This window comes from Salvelinus alpinus, chromosome 20 (genome assembly GCF_045679555.1).
Source record: "Salvelinus alpinus chromosome 20, SLU_Salpinus.1, whole genome shotgun sequence".
Classification (NCBI taxonomy): Eukaryota; Metazoa; Chordata; class Actinopteri; order Salmoniformes; family Salmonidae; genus Salvelinus; species Salvelinus alpinus.
Window position 1 is genome coordinate 28239705 of NC_092105.1, and position 17149 is coordinate 28256853.

A 17149-nucleotide genomic window follows, 5' to 3' on the forward strand; every position below is an offset into this window, starting at 1 on the left:
TAGGTGACCAAATACTTATTTTCCACCATAAATATGCAAATAAATTCATAAAAAATCCTACAATGTGATTTTCTGGATTGTTTTCTCTCATTTTGTCTGTCATAGCTGAAGTGTACCTATGATGAAAATTACAGGCCTCTCTCATCTTTTTAAGTGGGAGAACTTGCACAATTGGTGGCTGACTAAAAACTTTTTTGCCCCACTGTATATTGTGTTTGTTGTGTTTGTTTGTTTCTTCCTCCAGTTTACAGTACAAATATATATACGGTATCTCTCTCTCTCTCTCTCTCTCTCTCTCTCTCTCTCTCTAAAAGCTATGATCCCTTATTGATGTCACCTGTTAATTCCACTTCAATCAGTGTAGATGAAGGGGAGGAGCTAGATTAAAGAAGGATTTTTTCCCCCCTGAGACAATTGAGACATGGATTGTGTATGTGTGTCATTCAGAGGGTCAATGGGCAAGACAAAAGATTTAAGTGCCTTTGAACGGTGTATTTTATTAGGTTCCAGGCACACAGGTCAAAAACTGCAACGCTGCTGTTTTTTTTAACGCTCAACAGTTTCCTGTGCATATCAGGAATGGTCCACCACCCAAAGGACAACTTAACACAACTGTGGGAAGCATTGTCGTCAACATGGGTCAGCATGTGGAACTCTTTCGACACCTTATAGAGTCCATGCACCAATGAATTGAGCCTGTTCTGAGGGCAAAAGGAGGAGGGTGCATGCAACTCAATATTAGGAAGGTGTTCCTAATGTTTTGTACATACTGTATATCATTATCTTAGGAGAGTCAATGGCATACTTCTCTCTATTGGATCAAGTATCAAAGACACTCAGAAATTGGGCCTGCAGGAAGCTGAGGTCTGTTTGTGTTTCCCTGCTGTATCAGCATTTTCTCTCTGACTCTCTCTCTCTAACCACCTTGCTCAAGAGCAGAATGGCAGATTTTTCCACCTTGCCGGCTCTGAACCAGTGACCGTTCGGTTATTGGCCCAATGTGCTTAACCGCTAGGCTACCTGCTAAAAGGGGTTTCTAGTCAGCCAGCCAGGAGGGTGTGGACTTTTATCTCTCTTAGAAGATACTTAAACACTAGTGCAGCAGACAAGTGTTAAGTGTTCTTGGCTTTTGGCTGTAGAAAAACTTATTCACAGACCCAGAGGAGCAAGATAATAATCTGTCCAACTGTGTTGACTCACAGGGTATTTTCACTTCTTTTGCAAGATACAGTAGATAGGCCAATTGATATGATATTCCATGGATGGACTGGTGCTTTTGTGGGGTTTGTCTGTGTGGAATGGGAGGCAGGAAAAGATAAAGAGGGGCTTGGAGAGAGACAGGCAGGGAGAGGGGGCGGTTGTGAAAATAGACCAGAGTAGAGCGGAGCCAACGAACTAGGGGTGTGTCAAAATGGCTCCCAACACAGCACAGTGTGATATTTCTATTTTTAACACAGTTGCCTGCCGTGTTCTGCCCTGTCAACTTCTCTCTGCTCTGTGTCTCCTGCCTGTTGAGTGTCAGTCAGTCCATTGACGCTAGTGGCTCTGCTGTGGGACTGGAGTGAGTGGAACGGGGCCAGAACACCACTGATGAAACATACACCTTTCAACGGAACTGGATTTTATAACACCTGTTGGACTACTGTGGTTTTTGTTTGGTCACTCTACCTTCAAAGGAAATATTGAGGGACTGTTGCTGTTGAGTTGTGAAGTCCCCAGAGACTGAAGTGAGAGAATAGGAGACAGACAAGGATTTTCAGGATCCAGGAAGCAGAGAGGGGACAGTAGAGGCTGTAAATTTCTTACGTTTGGACAGGGGAGACAATGTCTAACAAAGGTGACACTGGAGGTCAACCTGCTGCCACAACAACAATCAGCACTATTGCCGTGCAAGCTGGCGACTCTCAGATTATTGTCACTGTGCTCAAGGTACCGACCTTCTAAAATATTATTTAGTTGTGTCTTTGGGTTGTCTTTAGCTGTCTTTAATTGCCTTTTTAAGAGTATTTTGGGTCCTTTAAAGCACTATCTAAAACCCATTTATTCTTCTCACGTTTGTAGATATCTCAGGTGAACAGAACTTGTTCTAAGAAATGTTTGGATGTATGCCTCTCAGAACTCTACTTTGGTCAGAAATGGTTGATCAGGCCATCTAAAAAATATGAAAAAAATGATGGATGGAGAAGATCAGTATTTACAAGCAGTTTTAACAGAAAGGTTGTCCAACATTACCATAGTGTTATGAAGATATAACAACAACAACTGGGTATAATTCAGTGTCAGGCTAGATTATTGATCTGTCTGAATCTGACAGACACTGACCTCACAGTGTTCAGCGATCTGCATCCATCGATCTTCTTTCCAAAGTGCTGCTGCTAATAGAGGGTGTGTTCCAAAAGGCACCCTATTCCCTTTATGGTGCCTCGGTCTGGTCTGTTCAAAAGTAGTGCACTAACCTATATAGGGAATAGCGTGCCATTTGGGATGCACCCAGAGAAAGGCATTTAATGTTGTCAGTGATGTCACAAGCTCACATAGTCCTCATTGTTCAGCTGGTGTCCTGAGGTGTCAATAGCTCTCTCTGTTTGTCCATTAAGCTTATAGGAAACATTTCCTAGCCAAACCAGAAGACTTATATCAATGCCTCACATACTAACACCATGTACATCTCAACATGTAGGCAGCCCTGCAGGGCTTTCCCACAGTAGTAATAAAACAATGGACATTAGATCTTAAGCATTTTTTAAAAAGTTTACCTTTCAATGTTTTTATTTTCCCACATACCTGTGTGAAATACATTCTAAATGTGTGGGAAAGATATTAGATATGGTAAAACAGAAACAGAGGAGATGGTTTTCAAATATGACAAATCTTTTTTTTGCCTATATTTTGTTTGAAAAGAGAGAGATGTTTGTTGTCCTCTGTTGTATCCTCTGCCATCAATTTTGTTGACCACTTTTGGTTGTGAAGGGGATGGCGTTCCCCTGCGTTCCGAGGCCCCTTTAAACTGACTGCCACAGCCACAGCTGCAATCTAAGGCATGCAATGTTTAAAGAGCAAAACATGCCTAGTAAGAAATAATCTCTACAGCTAGCACAGACATAGTTACATTGCCCATGCTCACTCTGTGGCTGTAACCACATAACCACCGTGGTTATTGACAAATCAATTATTGTGTAAGTGAAATGATTCCTTACATTTGAGACAACATAAACTACTCTAACGCTTGAGACACCCATACATCTTGTAATTTGGCTTAACAGCTGTTGGTGATCCTCGCAGTGCCCATGCGTACAATGTGGCTGTAACCACCACAGTCGTCATTGACAAATCAATTACTGTAATGTCTATTCAAATGTCCAATGTATGTCACACTGGAGACATTATAGGCATATAGTTTAGCGTAAACTACAGACACGATGTAGTAATACTGTCATATAGGCTGCAGCAACAGCTGTTGGTGCTTTTGACTTTCAGAGTGACACTTTAAAGAAAAGCTTAACTTTGAGATAATTTGGAGTTAATATGTCACCCAGAGAGGTATCAGTATCAGTAATTACAGCAAAGGAATTCCTAAGTCAGTTTAATGGTTTGATATTGTCGTCATCTGTCCTAGATGGCACAATATTCCCTATATAGTGCACTACTTTTGACCAGGGTCCATATCAATCAATCAAATGTATTTATAAAGCCCTTCTTACATCAGCCGATGTCACAAAGTACTGTACAGAAACTCAGCTTAAAACCCCAAACAGCAAGCAATGCAGGTGTAGAAGCATGGTGGCTAGGAAAAACTCCCTAGAAAGGCCAGAACCTAAGGAAGAAACCTAGAGAGGACCCAGGCTATGAGGGGTGGCCAGTCCTCTTCTGGCTGTGTCGGGTGGAGATTATAACAGAACATGGCCAAGATGTTCAAATGTTCATAGATGACCAGCAGGGTCAAATAATAATAATCACAGTGGTTGTCGAGGGTGCAACAGGTCAGCACCTCAGGAGTAAATGGCAGTTTGCTTTTCATAGTCGATCACTCAGAGTATCTCTACCGCTCCTGCTGTCTCTAGAGAGTTGAAAACAGCAGGTCTGGGACAGGTAGCACGTCCGGTGAACAGGTCAGGGCTTCATAGCCGCAGGCAGAACAGTTGAAACTGGAGCAGCAGCACGGCCAGGTGGACTGGGGACAGCAAGGAGTCATCAGGCCAGGTAGTCCTGAGGCATGGTCCTAGGGCTCAGGTCCTCCGAGAGAGAGAAAGAAAGAGAGAAAAAGAGAGAGAGCATACTTAAAAAAAGAGAGAGAGCATACTTAAAATCACACAGGACACTGGATAAGACAGGAGAAATACTCCAGGTATAACAGACTGACCCTAGCCCCCCGACACATAAACTACTGCAGCATAAATACTGGAGGCTGAGACAGGAGGGGTCGGGAGACACTATGGCCCCGTCCGACGATACCCCTGGACATGGCCAAACAGTCGGATATAACCCCACCCACATTTCCAAAGCACAGCCCCTACCACTAGAGGGATATCTTCAACCACCAACTTACCATCCTGAGACAAGGCTAAGTATAGCCCACAAAGATCTCTGCCACGGCACAACCCAAGGGGGGGCGCCAACCCGGACAGGAAGATCACGTCAGTGACTCAACCCACTCAAGTGACGAACCCCTCCTAGGGACGGCATGGAAGAGCACCAGTAAGCCAGTGACTCATCCCCTGTAATAGGGTTAGAGGCAGATAATCCCAGTGGAGAGAGGGGACCCGGCCAGGCAGAGACAGCAAGGGCAGTTCGTTGCTCCAGTGCCTTTCTGTTCACCTTCATACTCCAGGGCCAAACTACACTCAATCATAGGACCTACTGAAGAGATTAGTCTTCAATAAAGACTTTAAGGTTGAGACCAAGTCTGGGTCTCTCACATGGGTAGGCAGACCATTCCATAAAAATGGAGCTCTATAGAAGAAAGCCCTGCCTCCAGCTGGCTGCTTAGAAATTCTAGGGACAATAAGGAGGCCTGCGTCTTGTGACCGTAGCATACGTGTAGGTATGTACGGCAGGATCAAATTGGAAAGATAGGTAGGAGCAAGCCCATGTAATGCTTTGTAGGCTAGCAGTAAAACCTTGAAATCAGCCCTTGCCTAAACAGGAAGCCAGTGTAGACAGGCTAGCACTGGAGAAATATGATCAAATTTTTTGGTTCTAGTTCAAGATTAGATCCAACAGAAGATCTCTTTGTTTCTTGGGACCTGGAACAAGCATCTCTGTTTTGTCTGAGTTTAAAAGTAGAACATTTGCAGCCATCCACTTCCTTATGTCTGAAACACAGGCTTCCAGGGAGTGCAATTTTGGGGCTTCACCATGTTACATCAAAATGTACAGCTGTGTGTCATCCGCATAGTAGTGAAAGTTAACATTATGTTTCCGAATGACATCACCAAGAGGTAAAATATATAGTGAAAACAATAGTGGTCCTAAAACGGAGCCTTGAGGAACACCGAAATGTACAGTTGATTTGTCAGAGGACAAACCATCCACAGAGACAAACTGATATCTTTCCAACAGATAAGATCTAAACCAGGCCAGAACTTGTCCATGTAGACTAATTTGGGTTTCCAATCTCTCCAAAAGAATGTGGTGATCGATGGTATCAAAGGCAGAACTAAGGTCTAGGAGCACGAGGACAGATGCAGAGCCTCGGTCTGGCGCCATTAAAAGGTCATTTACCACCTTCACAAGTGCAGTCTCAGTGCTATGATGGGGTCTAAAACCAGACTGAAGCGTTTCGTATACATTGTTATTCTTCAGGAAGGCAGTGAGTTGCTGCGCAACAGCTTTTTAATTGTTTTTTGAGAGGAATGGGAGATTCCATATAGGCCGATAGTTTTGTATATTTTCTGGGTCAAGGCTTGGCTTTTTCAAGAGAGGCTTTATTACTGCCACTTTTAGTGAGTTTGGTACACATCCGGTGGATAGAGAGCTGTTTATTATGTTCAACATAGGAGGGCCAAGCACAGGAAGCAGCTCTTTCAGTAGTTTAGTTGGAATAGGGTCAAGTATGAAGCTTGAAGGTTTAGAGGCCATGATTATTTTCATCAATGTGTCAAGAGATATAGTACTAAAAAACTTGAGTGTCTCCCTAGGTCCTGGCAGAGTTGTGCAGACTCTGGACAACTGAGCTTTGGAGGAATACGCAGATTTAAAGAGGAGTCCATAATTTGCTTTCCTATGATCATGATCTTTTCCTCAAAGAAGTTCATGAATGTATCACTGCTGAAATGAAAGCCATCCTCTCTTGGGGAATGTTGCTTTTTAGTTAGCTTTGCGACAGTATCAAAAATTAATTTTGGATTGTTCATATTTTCCTCAATTAAGTTGGACAAATAGGATGATCGAGCAGCAGTGAGGGCGCTTCGATACTGCATGGTACAGTCTTTCCAAGCTAGTCAGACTTCCAGTTTGGTGTAGCGCCATTTGCATTCCAATTTTCTGGAAGCTTGCTTCAGAGCTCGGGTATTTTCTGTATAACAGGGAGCTAGTTTCTTATGACAAATGTTTTTTGTTTATAGGGGTGCGACTGCATCTAGGGTATTGCACAAGGTTAAACTGAGTTCCTCAGTTAGGTGGTTAACTGATTTGTGTACTCTGACGTCCTTGGGTAGGTGGAGGGAGTCTGGAAGGGCATCTATGAATCTTTGGGTTGTCCGAGAATTTATAGCATGACTTTTGATGCTCCTTGGTTGGGGTCTGAGCAGATTATTTGTTGCGGTTGCAATCATAATAAAATGGTGGTCCAATATTCCAGGATTATGAGGAAAAACATGAAGATCCACAACATTTATTCCACGGGACAAAACTAGGTCCAGAGTATGATTGTGGCAGTGAGTAGGTCCGGAGACATTTTGGACAAAACCCACTGAGTCTATGATGGCTCCTAAAGCTTTTTGGAGTGGGTCTGTGGACTTTTCCATGTGAATTTTTAGGTCCGATAGGAATTCAGGGAACTCAGTGAGGAACGCTGTATATGGCCCAGGAGGCCTGTAAACAGTAGCTATATAAAGTGATTGAGTAGGCTGCATAGATTAATGACTAGAAGCTCAAAAGACGAAAACATAGTATTTCTTTTTGAGAAATGGAAATTTGCTATCATAAATGTGAGCAACACATCAGCCTTTGCGGGATGCGCGGGGGATATAGTCACTAGTGTAACCAAGAGGTGAAGCCTCATTTAAACACAGTAAATTCATCAGGCTTAAGCCTTGTTTCAGTCAGGCCAATCACATCAAGATTATGATCAGTGATTAGTTCATTGACTATAACTGCCTTGGAAGTGAGGGATCTAACATTAAGTAGCCCTATTTTGAGATGTGAGGTATCACAATCTCTTTCAATAATGGCAGGAATGGAGGAGATCTTTATTCCAATGAGATTGCTAAGGTGAACACCGCCATGTTTAGTTTTGCCCAACCCAGGTCGAGGCACAGACACGGTCTCAATGGAGATAGCTGAGCTGACTACACTGACTGTGCTAGTGGCAGACTCCACTAAGCTGGCTAACAGCCTGCTGCCTGGCCTGCACTCTATTTCATTGTGGAGCTAGAGGAGTTAGAGCCCTGTCTATGTTGGTAGATAAGATGAGAGCACCCCTCCAGCTAGGATGGAGTCCGTCACTCCTCAACAGGCCGGGCTTGGTCCTGTTTGTGGGTGAGTCCCAGAAGAGGGCCACTTATCTACAAATTCTATCTTTTGGGAGGGGCAGAAAACAGTTTTCAACCAGCGATTTTTTTATTTTATTTTATTTAACCGTTATTTAACCAGGAAGTGTCACGGCCGATGCTGGAAGAAGACCAAGGTGCAGCGTGGTAAGCGCACATATTCATTTTTATTTGGATATCGCCAACAAAACAATAAACAATGCAAAAACGACCGTGAAGCTTAAGGGCTATAGTGCCACAAACAAAGACAACTACCCACACTGAAAAGAGGGAAAAAGGGCTACCTAAGTATGGTTGCCAATCAGAGACAACGATAGACAGCTGTCCCTGATTGAGAACCATACCTGGCCAAAACATAGAAATAAAGAAACATAGAAAACAAAACATAGAATGCCCACCCCAAATCACACCCTGACCAAACCAAATAGAGACATAAAAAGGCTCTCTAAGGTCAGGGCGTGACAGGAAGGGCTCATTGAGATTTAAAATCTATTTTTCAAGAGCGTCCTGACCAAGATAGGCAGCACCAAGTGATTACAAAAATTACAGACAAACAACATGAAAAACTACAAGTAATCTAGTAAAAACCATAGAATTCACAAGAGTATTACAAAATCAAAAACAGCAGATTAAAAACATTGACAGGTCAGGGAATCAGTCTCAAGATCATTCATCAGTGATTTAAAAATACCAATCGGGACAAGTTCTTCCAGTTTAAAAGTACGTTCCAAGACGATGGCGCAGAGTACATAAAAGCCCTTTTACCAAATTTAGTTCGGACATTTGGAACAGTTAGCAGGATAAAGTCCAGCGAACGAAGAGAGTACCCACCACATTTCTGAACAATAAAAATGCCCACATAAAAAGGTAGTAAACCCAAAATGGCTTTGTAAATAAAAGTATACCAGTGACTGAGCCTACGAGTGACTAGAGAAGGCCAGCCAACCCTGGTATACAAAGTGCAGTGGTGCGTAAGGGTTTTGCAGTTTAAAATAAATCTCAAAGTGCCATGGTCAAGGGTGTCAATTGATCTCAAACACTGAGCGGAAGCATTCATATATAAAATCCCAATTTCAGCTTCAATTTTTTTGTAAGTTGTTGAATATGCAATTTAAAAGAGAGGCCGTCATCAATTAAAATTCCAAGATATTTATATGAGGTTACAACCTCAATCTCCTTGCCCTGACAGGTAGTAATAGGTGAAAGGTTCAGAGGTCTATTTCTTGCTTTAGAAATCACCATTAGTTTAGTTTTGTCAGTATTGAAGATAAGCTTCAATTAACCCAAGGTATGTTGAACAGTATAAAAAGCAGTTTGCAAGTTCTGGAAAGCTTTTGTAAGAGACGAGGCACAACAGTAAATAACAGTATCATCAGCATAAAAATGAAGTTGCGCATTTTGGACATTTTTGTCTAAATTATTTATATAAATAGTGAATAAGAGAGGACCAAGTACAGAGCCTTGGGGCACACCATTAAAGACAGACAATTTAACAGACATAAGCCCATCAAATTGAGTGCACTGAGTTCTATCAGACAGATAGTTAGCAAACCATGCAACTGCATGCTCTGAAAGACCTACACTCGACAATCTCTGCCTTAGAATAGCATGATCAACTGTATCAAAAGCCTTAGAGAGATCAATAAAAAGTGAGACACAGTGCTGTTTTTTGTCAAGGGCTTCAGTGATATCATTTAAAACCTTCATGGCTGCTGTAATTGTGCTATGCTTCTTCCTGAAGCCCGATTGGTACATTGATAAAATAGAGTTAGTAAATAAAAACTCTTTTAGCTGTTCACTCACAAGGGTTTCAAGTATTTTCACCAGGGGTGACAGCTTTGAGATTGGCCTATAATTATTTAAAAGAGTTGGATCTCTCCCTTTTAAAAGTGGTAGGACAAATGCTGATTTCCTGATTTTCGGAATTTCATTACATTCCAGGGTTAGATTGAACAGATATGTAAGTGGTTCAGCTATGAAATCAGCTGCCAGATTTAAAAAGCAGAGATCCAAAAGATCAGGACCTGCTGGCTTTCTCTGATCTAAGGATTTCAGGGCTTTATGTACCACCTGCACTGAGAATGGCAAAAAGCTAAAAGTTTGACCAGCTCTCACTGGTTCATCCATACAGGGTTGTACAGAGACAGAGATCACTGAATCAAACAGCCTACCAGATGATACAAAGTGCTCATTGAAACAATTCAGTTTTGTCATATACAGCAACAGAGTCCTTCAAAACACATGCCGGTAATTCATTAACATTACTGTTACCAGACATAGACTTAATAGCCTTCCAAAACTTTCTAGGGTCATTCAGGTTATCAGTGGTAACAGACATAAAATATTCAGACTTGGCCTTCCTGAGAAGAAAATTACACTTGTTTCTTAACTGCCTAAAAATAAGCCAATCAGCATCAGAACAAGATTTCCTTGCTTTAGCCCAGGCTAGATTACGGTCGTGAATAATACAAGACAGCTCAGAAGAAAACCATGGATTATCCCGCCCTTTAACCCTGAACCTGCGGAATGGGGCATGTTTGTTTACTATTTGGAAAAAAACATCATGAAAGAATATCCAGGTAGTTTCCACATCAGGGATAAGCTAAATCCTGCTCCAGTTAAAATAAAACAAATCATGAAAGAAAGCCTGCTCATTAAAACACTTCAAATTTCTCTTACGAATAAAACGTGGGTTTGTCTTAGGAACCTTAGTATTTCTAACAGCAACAACAGCACAATGGTCACTTAAATCATTACAAAAAACACCAACCGCAGAATATTTATGTGGAATATTTGTAAATATCAAATCAATCAGGGTAGATTTATTTGGGCATTTAAGATTTGGGCGAGTGGGTGAGTTAATCAACTGGGTAAGATTCATAGAATTACAAAACATTTTTAAATCATCAGACACCGGCTTTAACCAACACCAGTTGAGATGACCAATCAAGATCATTTCACTGTAAAGAAGTTTAGACATAAGGTGCGTCAAAGAAGAAAATGCATCACTGAGAGCAGAGAGGGGTCTAACAGCCAATCACAGTTATAGAGAGACCCTTTGAAACCTCAATATTCAAAGCAAGAAATTCCAACTGTTTACAAATAGTTTCAGACTTTGCCACACTTACAGGGAATTTATTTTTTACATACAGTGGGGAGAACAAGTATTTGATACACTGCCGATTTTGCAGGTTTTCCTACTTACAAAGCATGTAGAGGTCTGTCATTTTTATCATAGGTACACTTCAACTGTGAGAGACGGAATCTAAAACAAAAATCCAGAAAATCACATTGTATGATTTTTAAGTAATTAATTTGCATTTTATTGCATGACATAAGTATTTGATCACCTACCAACCAGTAAGAATTCCGGCTCTCACAGACCTGTTAGTTTTTCTTTAAGAAGCCCTCCTGTTCTCCACTCATTACCTGTATTAACTGCACCTGTTTGAACTCGTTACCTGTATAAAAGACACCTGTCCACACACTCAATCAAACAGACTCCAACCTCTCCACAATGGCCAAGACCAGAGAGCTGTGTAAGGACATCAGGGATAAATTGTAGACCTGTACAAGGCTGGGATGGGCTACAGGACAATAGGCAAGCAGCTTGGTGAGAAGGCAACAACTGTTGGCACAATTATTAGAAAATGGAAGAAGTTCAAGATGACGGTCAATCACCCTCGGTCTGGGGCTCCATGCAAGATCTCACCTCGTGGGGCATCAATGATCATGAGGAATGTGAGGGATCAGCCCAGAACTACACGGCAGGACCTGGTCAATGACCTGAAGAGAGCTGGGACCACAGTCTCAAAGAAAACCATTAGTAACACACTACGCCGTCATGGATTAAAATCCTGCAGCGCAAGCAAGGTCCCCCTGCTCAAGCCAGCGCATGTCCAGGCCCGTCTGAAGTTTGCCAATGACCATCTGGATGATCCAGAGGAGGAATGGGAGAAGGTCATGTGGTCTGATGAGACAAAAATAGAGCTTTTTGGTCTAAACTCCACTCGCCGTGTTTGGAGGAAGAAGAAGGATGAGTACAACCCCAAGAACACCATCCCAACCGTGAAGCATGGAGGTGGAAACATCATTCTTTGGGGATGCTTTTCTGCAAAGGGGACAGGACGACTGCACCGTATTGAGGAGAGGATGGATGGGGCCATGTATCGCGAGATCTTGACCAACAACCTCCTTCCCTCAGTAAGAGCATTGAAGATGGGTCGTGGCTGGGTCTTCCAGCATGACAACGACCCGAAACACACAGCCAGGGCAACTAAGGAGTGGCTCCGTAAGAAGCATCTCAAGGTCCTGGAGTGGCCTAGCCAGTCTCCAGACCTGAACCCAATAGAAAATCTTTGGAGGGAGCCGAAAGTCCGTATTGCCCAGCGACAGCCCCGAAACCTGAAGGATCTGGAGAAGGTCTGTATGGAGGAGTGGGCCAAAATCCCTGCTGCAGTGTGTGCAAACCTGGTCAAGAACTACAGGAAACGTATGATCTCTGCAATTGCAAACTAAGGTTTCTGTACCAAATATTAAGTTCTGCTTTTCTGATGTATCAAATACTTATGTCATGCAATAAAATGCCAATTAATTACTTAAAAATCATACAATGTGATTTTCTGGATTTTTGTTTTAGATTCCTTCTCTCACAGTTGAAGTGTACCTATGATAAAAATTACAGACCTCTACATGCTTTGTAAGTAGGAAAACCTGCAAAATCGTCAGTGTATCAAATACTTGTTCTCCCCACTGTATATAGCCACACCCCCACCTTTCTTAACTCGATCAGTGTGATAAACATTGTAACCACTTATACAAATATCCTTATCAAAAACAGACTTGCTGAGCCAGGTTTCAAAAAACACAATTACATCAGCATCAGTTGATTTAGCCCAAATCCTAACGCCATCAATTTTTGACAACAGGCTGCGTACATTTAAATGAAAAATACCAAAACCAGATGTAGATTTAAAATCAGAAGGGGTTTGGAGACATTGCATATCAGGGCCAGAGTTCGGTTGCACGTTACCTGATATCAACAACAGAAGAATAACTAGGCACCTCTGTTTAATAACCTTGCACGGCTTCTCTTTTTTAAGAGACCTACTGCAAGCGAATTCTACAAGTAAGTTTCCAGACAATACAAAACAGTCATTTAAAACAATTAGACTTTGGTAGTGACACAAATTCGTACTGTTCACATCATGCCACAAATACATCGGCACTTGGACGAGTGGACCGAGTGAAAAAGAGCGAGTTCCTGCAGACAAAATGTCTAATGGAAGGGAGAGCACATTGTCAGATGTACTCACCCTGCGACAATGTTCGTTTTCTCCAGAGTTCAGTAAAGTCAGTGCACAAAGCAATACCACGAAAATTGTCATTTTCTCTGACAAATGTAAAAAATAGAGGCCAACGAAGGTAAGGGGAGAGAGGGACAGCGTATATGTATGAGTCTGAATGTGAGAATTTGCGCGTGTGAGTAGATTGGGTGTTGAGGTCGATTGAGAGAACGGGTTGGGGATTGTTGAGCTGCCACTGACAGCCAGGCGAAGAGCAAAAAGGAGCAGCTTGGACGAGACACTCCGCAGATGAAGAAGGAACTCAGGCCAGCCAGAGATAGGGTTACTTTGGTAAACTTCAAGTAATGAAGTGCTGAGTTGAGGGAGACCCGTAATCTTTACACCAGCAAAAACAAAATAGTTTGCACTACACAACAAGGAAGTAACTCAACCATAAATAAATAGGTTATTAGTAGGTTAAAATGTACTAGTCACAGACTAACGACTTGACATGCTGCCATCTTGGATTTTGAGTTATGAGACTCTGCTGTAGAGCTCATCACTCCCCCTAACTGGGAGGGGGCCAGAGACAATTACTCGATGCCGACACATCTTTCTAGCTGATTTACACGCTGAAGCTATGTTGCGCTTGGTGACCTCTGACTGTTTCATCCTAACATCGTTGGTGCCGACGTGGATAACAATATCCCTATACTCTCTACACTCGCCATAGGGATTTTGGTCAAAAGTAGTACACTATGTAATGAATAGGGTGTCATTTGGGACGCAGACTCTGAAGGTGTTCCCGGGACACGACAGTATAGTGGAAAAGGAGCCCCAGGTTGCGGAAGACAGACCTATTTCCAAGCGGTGTTTACACACTGTGAAATTCACAGGGAGACCATGTGGGTGTTCACAGGTATAATGTTACACCAACCTGCCCTGCTCACAGTCGGAACATAAACAACATGTAACATGTTCTTGGCAGGGCAACACAAACAGACCTCTCCATCCTGCTGGTCTAACTTGGATGAGTCTCTTTGATACATAGTAGTACATTCATTGATCCAATGGACGCAGACAGGCTATTTACTCCTACAATATGGGATGAAATATGTACTGAAAACATAAGGGAGAAAACAAACAACTCCTTCCGTAAAGTTGAGTGTGTGTTTTGTTGTTTGTGTGTCTGTGTTTTGTACTGTAGTGTGGGGAACTGGTGAAGCTGCAGTTGACTGAAGCCAATCCCAACCTGCTGGAGATCGGTAGCAACCAGGACGAAACAAAGAAACTGCTGGATGAACACCAGCAGCTCCTGATCAAACTCAAGGTAATAATCTCATTAGGAATACAGTAGAGCGACATACAACTAATGTGTCAGCTCAGGTGACATAAGTACACTATTCTGTTATTGATACTGTATGTCACTATTTGGACATATTCGAATGAGACCATGCTGGGCCACGAGGATGAGCTGCCCATTGGGCATATTACACTGAACAAAAATGTAAATGCAACATGCAACAATTTCAAAGATTTTACTGAGTTCATATAAGGAAATCAGTCAATTGAAATAAATAAATTATACCTATGGATTTCACATAATTGGGAATACAGATTTGCATCTGTTGGTCACTAAAGGTAGAGGCTTTTATCATAAAACCAATCAGTATCTGGTATGACCACCATTTGCCTCATGCAGCGCAACACATCTCCTTCGCATAGAGTTGATCAGGCTGTTGATTGTGGCCTGCGGAATGTTGTCCCTCTCCTCTTCAATGGCTGTGCGAAGTTGCTGGATATTGGCGGGAACTGGAACACGCTGTCGTACACGTCGATCCACAGCATCCCAAACATGCTCAATGGGTGACAAGTCTGGTGAGTATGCAGGCCATGGAAGAACTGGGACATTTTCAGCTTCCAGGAATTGTGTAGAGGTCTTTACGACATGGGTGATGGCGGCGGCTGAATGGCACGGCAATGGGCCTCTTGATCTCGTCACGGTATCTCTGTGCACTCAAATTGCCATCGATAAAATGCAATTGTGTTCATTGTCTGTAGCTTATGCCTGCCCATACCATAACCCCACTGCCACCAGGGAGCACTCTGTTCACAACGTTGACGACAGCAAACCGCTTGCCCACACAACGCCATACATGCTGTCTGCCATCTGCCCTGTACAGTTGAAACCGGGATTCATCTGTGAACAGCACACATCTCCAGCATGCCAGTGGCCATCAAGGGTGAGCATTTGCCCATTGAAGTCAGGTCAAGAACCTGGTGAGAACAACAAGCACGCAGATGAGGTTTCTGATAGTTTGTGCAAAAATTATTTGGCTGTGCAAACCCACAGTTTCATCAGCTGTCCAGGTGGCAGGTCTCAGACAATCCGGTGGATGTGGAGGTCCTGGGCTGGCGTGGTCACACATGGTCTGCGGTTGTGAGGCCGGTTGGACGTACTGCCAAATTCTCTAAAACTACATTGGAGGTGGCTTATGGTAGAGAAATTAACATTAAATTATCTGGCAACAGCTTTGGGGGACATTCCTGCAGTCACTATGCCAATTGCATGCTCCCTCAAAACTTGAGACATCTGTGGCATTGTGATGTGTGACAAATCGGCACATTTTAGAGTGGCCTTTTATTGTCCCCAGCACAAGGGACACCTGTGTAATGATCATGCTGTATAATCAGCTTCTTGATATGCCACACCTGTCAGGTGGATGCATTATCTTGGCAACAGAGAAATGATCACTAACAGGCATGTAGACAAATTTGAGCACAAGTAGAGAAATAAGCTTTGAGAGAAATAAGCTTTTTGTGCGTATGGAACATTTCTGGGATCTTTTATTTCAGCTCATGAAACATGGGACCAACACTTTACATGTTGCGTTTATATTTTTGTTGAGTGTAGTTACAGTTGAAGTCAGAAGTTTACATACACTTAGGTTGGAGTCATTAAAACTTGTTTTTCAACCACTCCACAAATGTCTTGTTAAACTATACATTTGGCAAGTCAGTTAGGACATCTACTTTGTGCATGACAGAAGTCATTTTTCCAACAATTGTTTACAGACAGATTATTTCACTTATAATTCACTGTATCACAATTCCAGTGGGTCAGATGTTTACATACACTAAGTTGACTGTGCCTTTAAACAGCTTGGAAAATTCCAGAAAATTATGTCATGGCTTTAGAACCTTCTGATAGGCTACTTGACATCATTTGAGTCAATTGGGGGTGTACCTGTGGATGTATTTCAAGGCCTACCTTCAAACTCAGTGCCTCTTTGCTTGACATCATGGGAAAATCAAAATAAATCAGCCAAAACAAATTGTAGACCTCCACAAGTCTGGTTCATCCTTGGGAGCAATTTCCAAGTGCCTGAAGGTAACACGTTCATCTGTACAAACAATAGTATGCAAGTATCAACATCATGGGACCACACAGCCGTCATACCCCTCAGGAAGGAGACGCGTTCTGTCTTCTGGAGATGAACGTACTTTGGTGCGAAAAGTACAAATCAATCCCAGAACAACAGCAAAGGACCTTGTGAAGATGCTGGAGGAAACAGGTACAAAATATCCATATCCACAGTAAAACGAGTCCTATATCGACATAACCTGAAAGGCCGCTCAGCAAGGAAGAAGCCACTGCTCCAAAACCGCCATAAGAAAGCCAGACTACGGTTTGCAACTGCACATGGGGACAAAGATCGTACTTTTTGGAGAAATGTCCTCTGGTCTGATGAAACTGTTTGGCCATAATGACCATCAATATGTTTGGAGGAAAAGGGGGAGCCTTGCAAGCCGAGGAACTCCATCCCAACTGTGAAGCACAGGGTTGGCAGCATCATGTTGTGGGGGTGCTTTGCTGCAGAAGGGACTGGTGCACTTCACAAAATAGATGGCATCATGAGAAGGAAAATGATGTGGATTTATTGAAGCAACATCTCAAGACATCAGTCAGGAAGTTAAAGCTTGGTCGCAAATGGGTCTTCAAAATGAACAATGACCCCAAGCATACTTCCAAAGTTGTGGCAAAATGGCTTAAGGTAGTCAAGGTAAAGTCAAGGTATTGGAGTGGCCATCACAAAGCCCTGACCTCAATCCTATAGAAAATTTGTGGGCAGAACTGAAAAAGTGTGTGCGAAC

General features: G+C 42.6%; 1 protein-coding gene across 1 annotated transcript in view; it reads left to right on the plus strand.

Annotated features, from left to right (window-relative positions):
- Positions 1-1489: 1489 nt before the first annotated feature.
- The window catches only part of LOC139546624 (coiled-coil domain-containing protein 141-like), a 49162-nt gene continuing 33502 nt past the window's right edge, over positions 1490-17149 (plus strand). The window contains exons 1-2 of the mRNA XM_071355220.1: positions 1490-1929; positions 14202-14324. Of these exons, the coding sequence (XP_071211321.1) occupies positions 1825-1929; positions 14202-14324 (228 nt within the window). The 5' untranslated portion in view covers positions 1490-1824. The remainder of the gene's footprint in view (positions 1930-14201; positions 14325-17149) is intronic.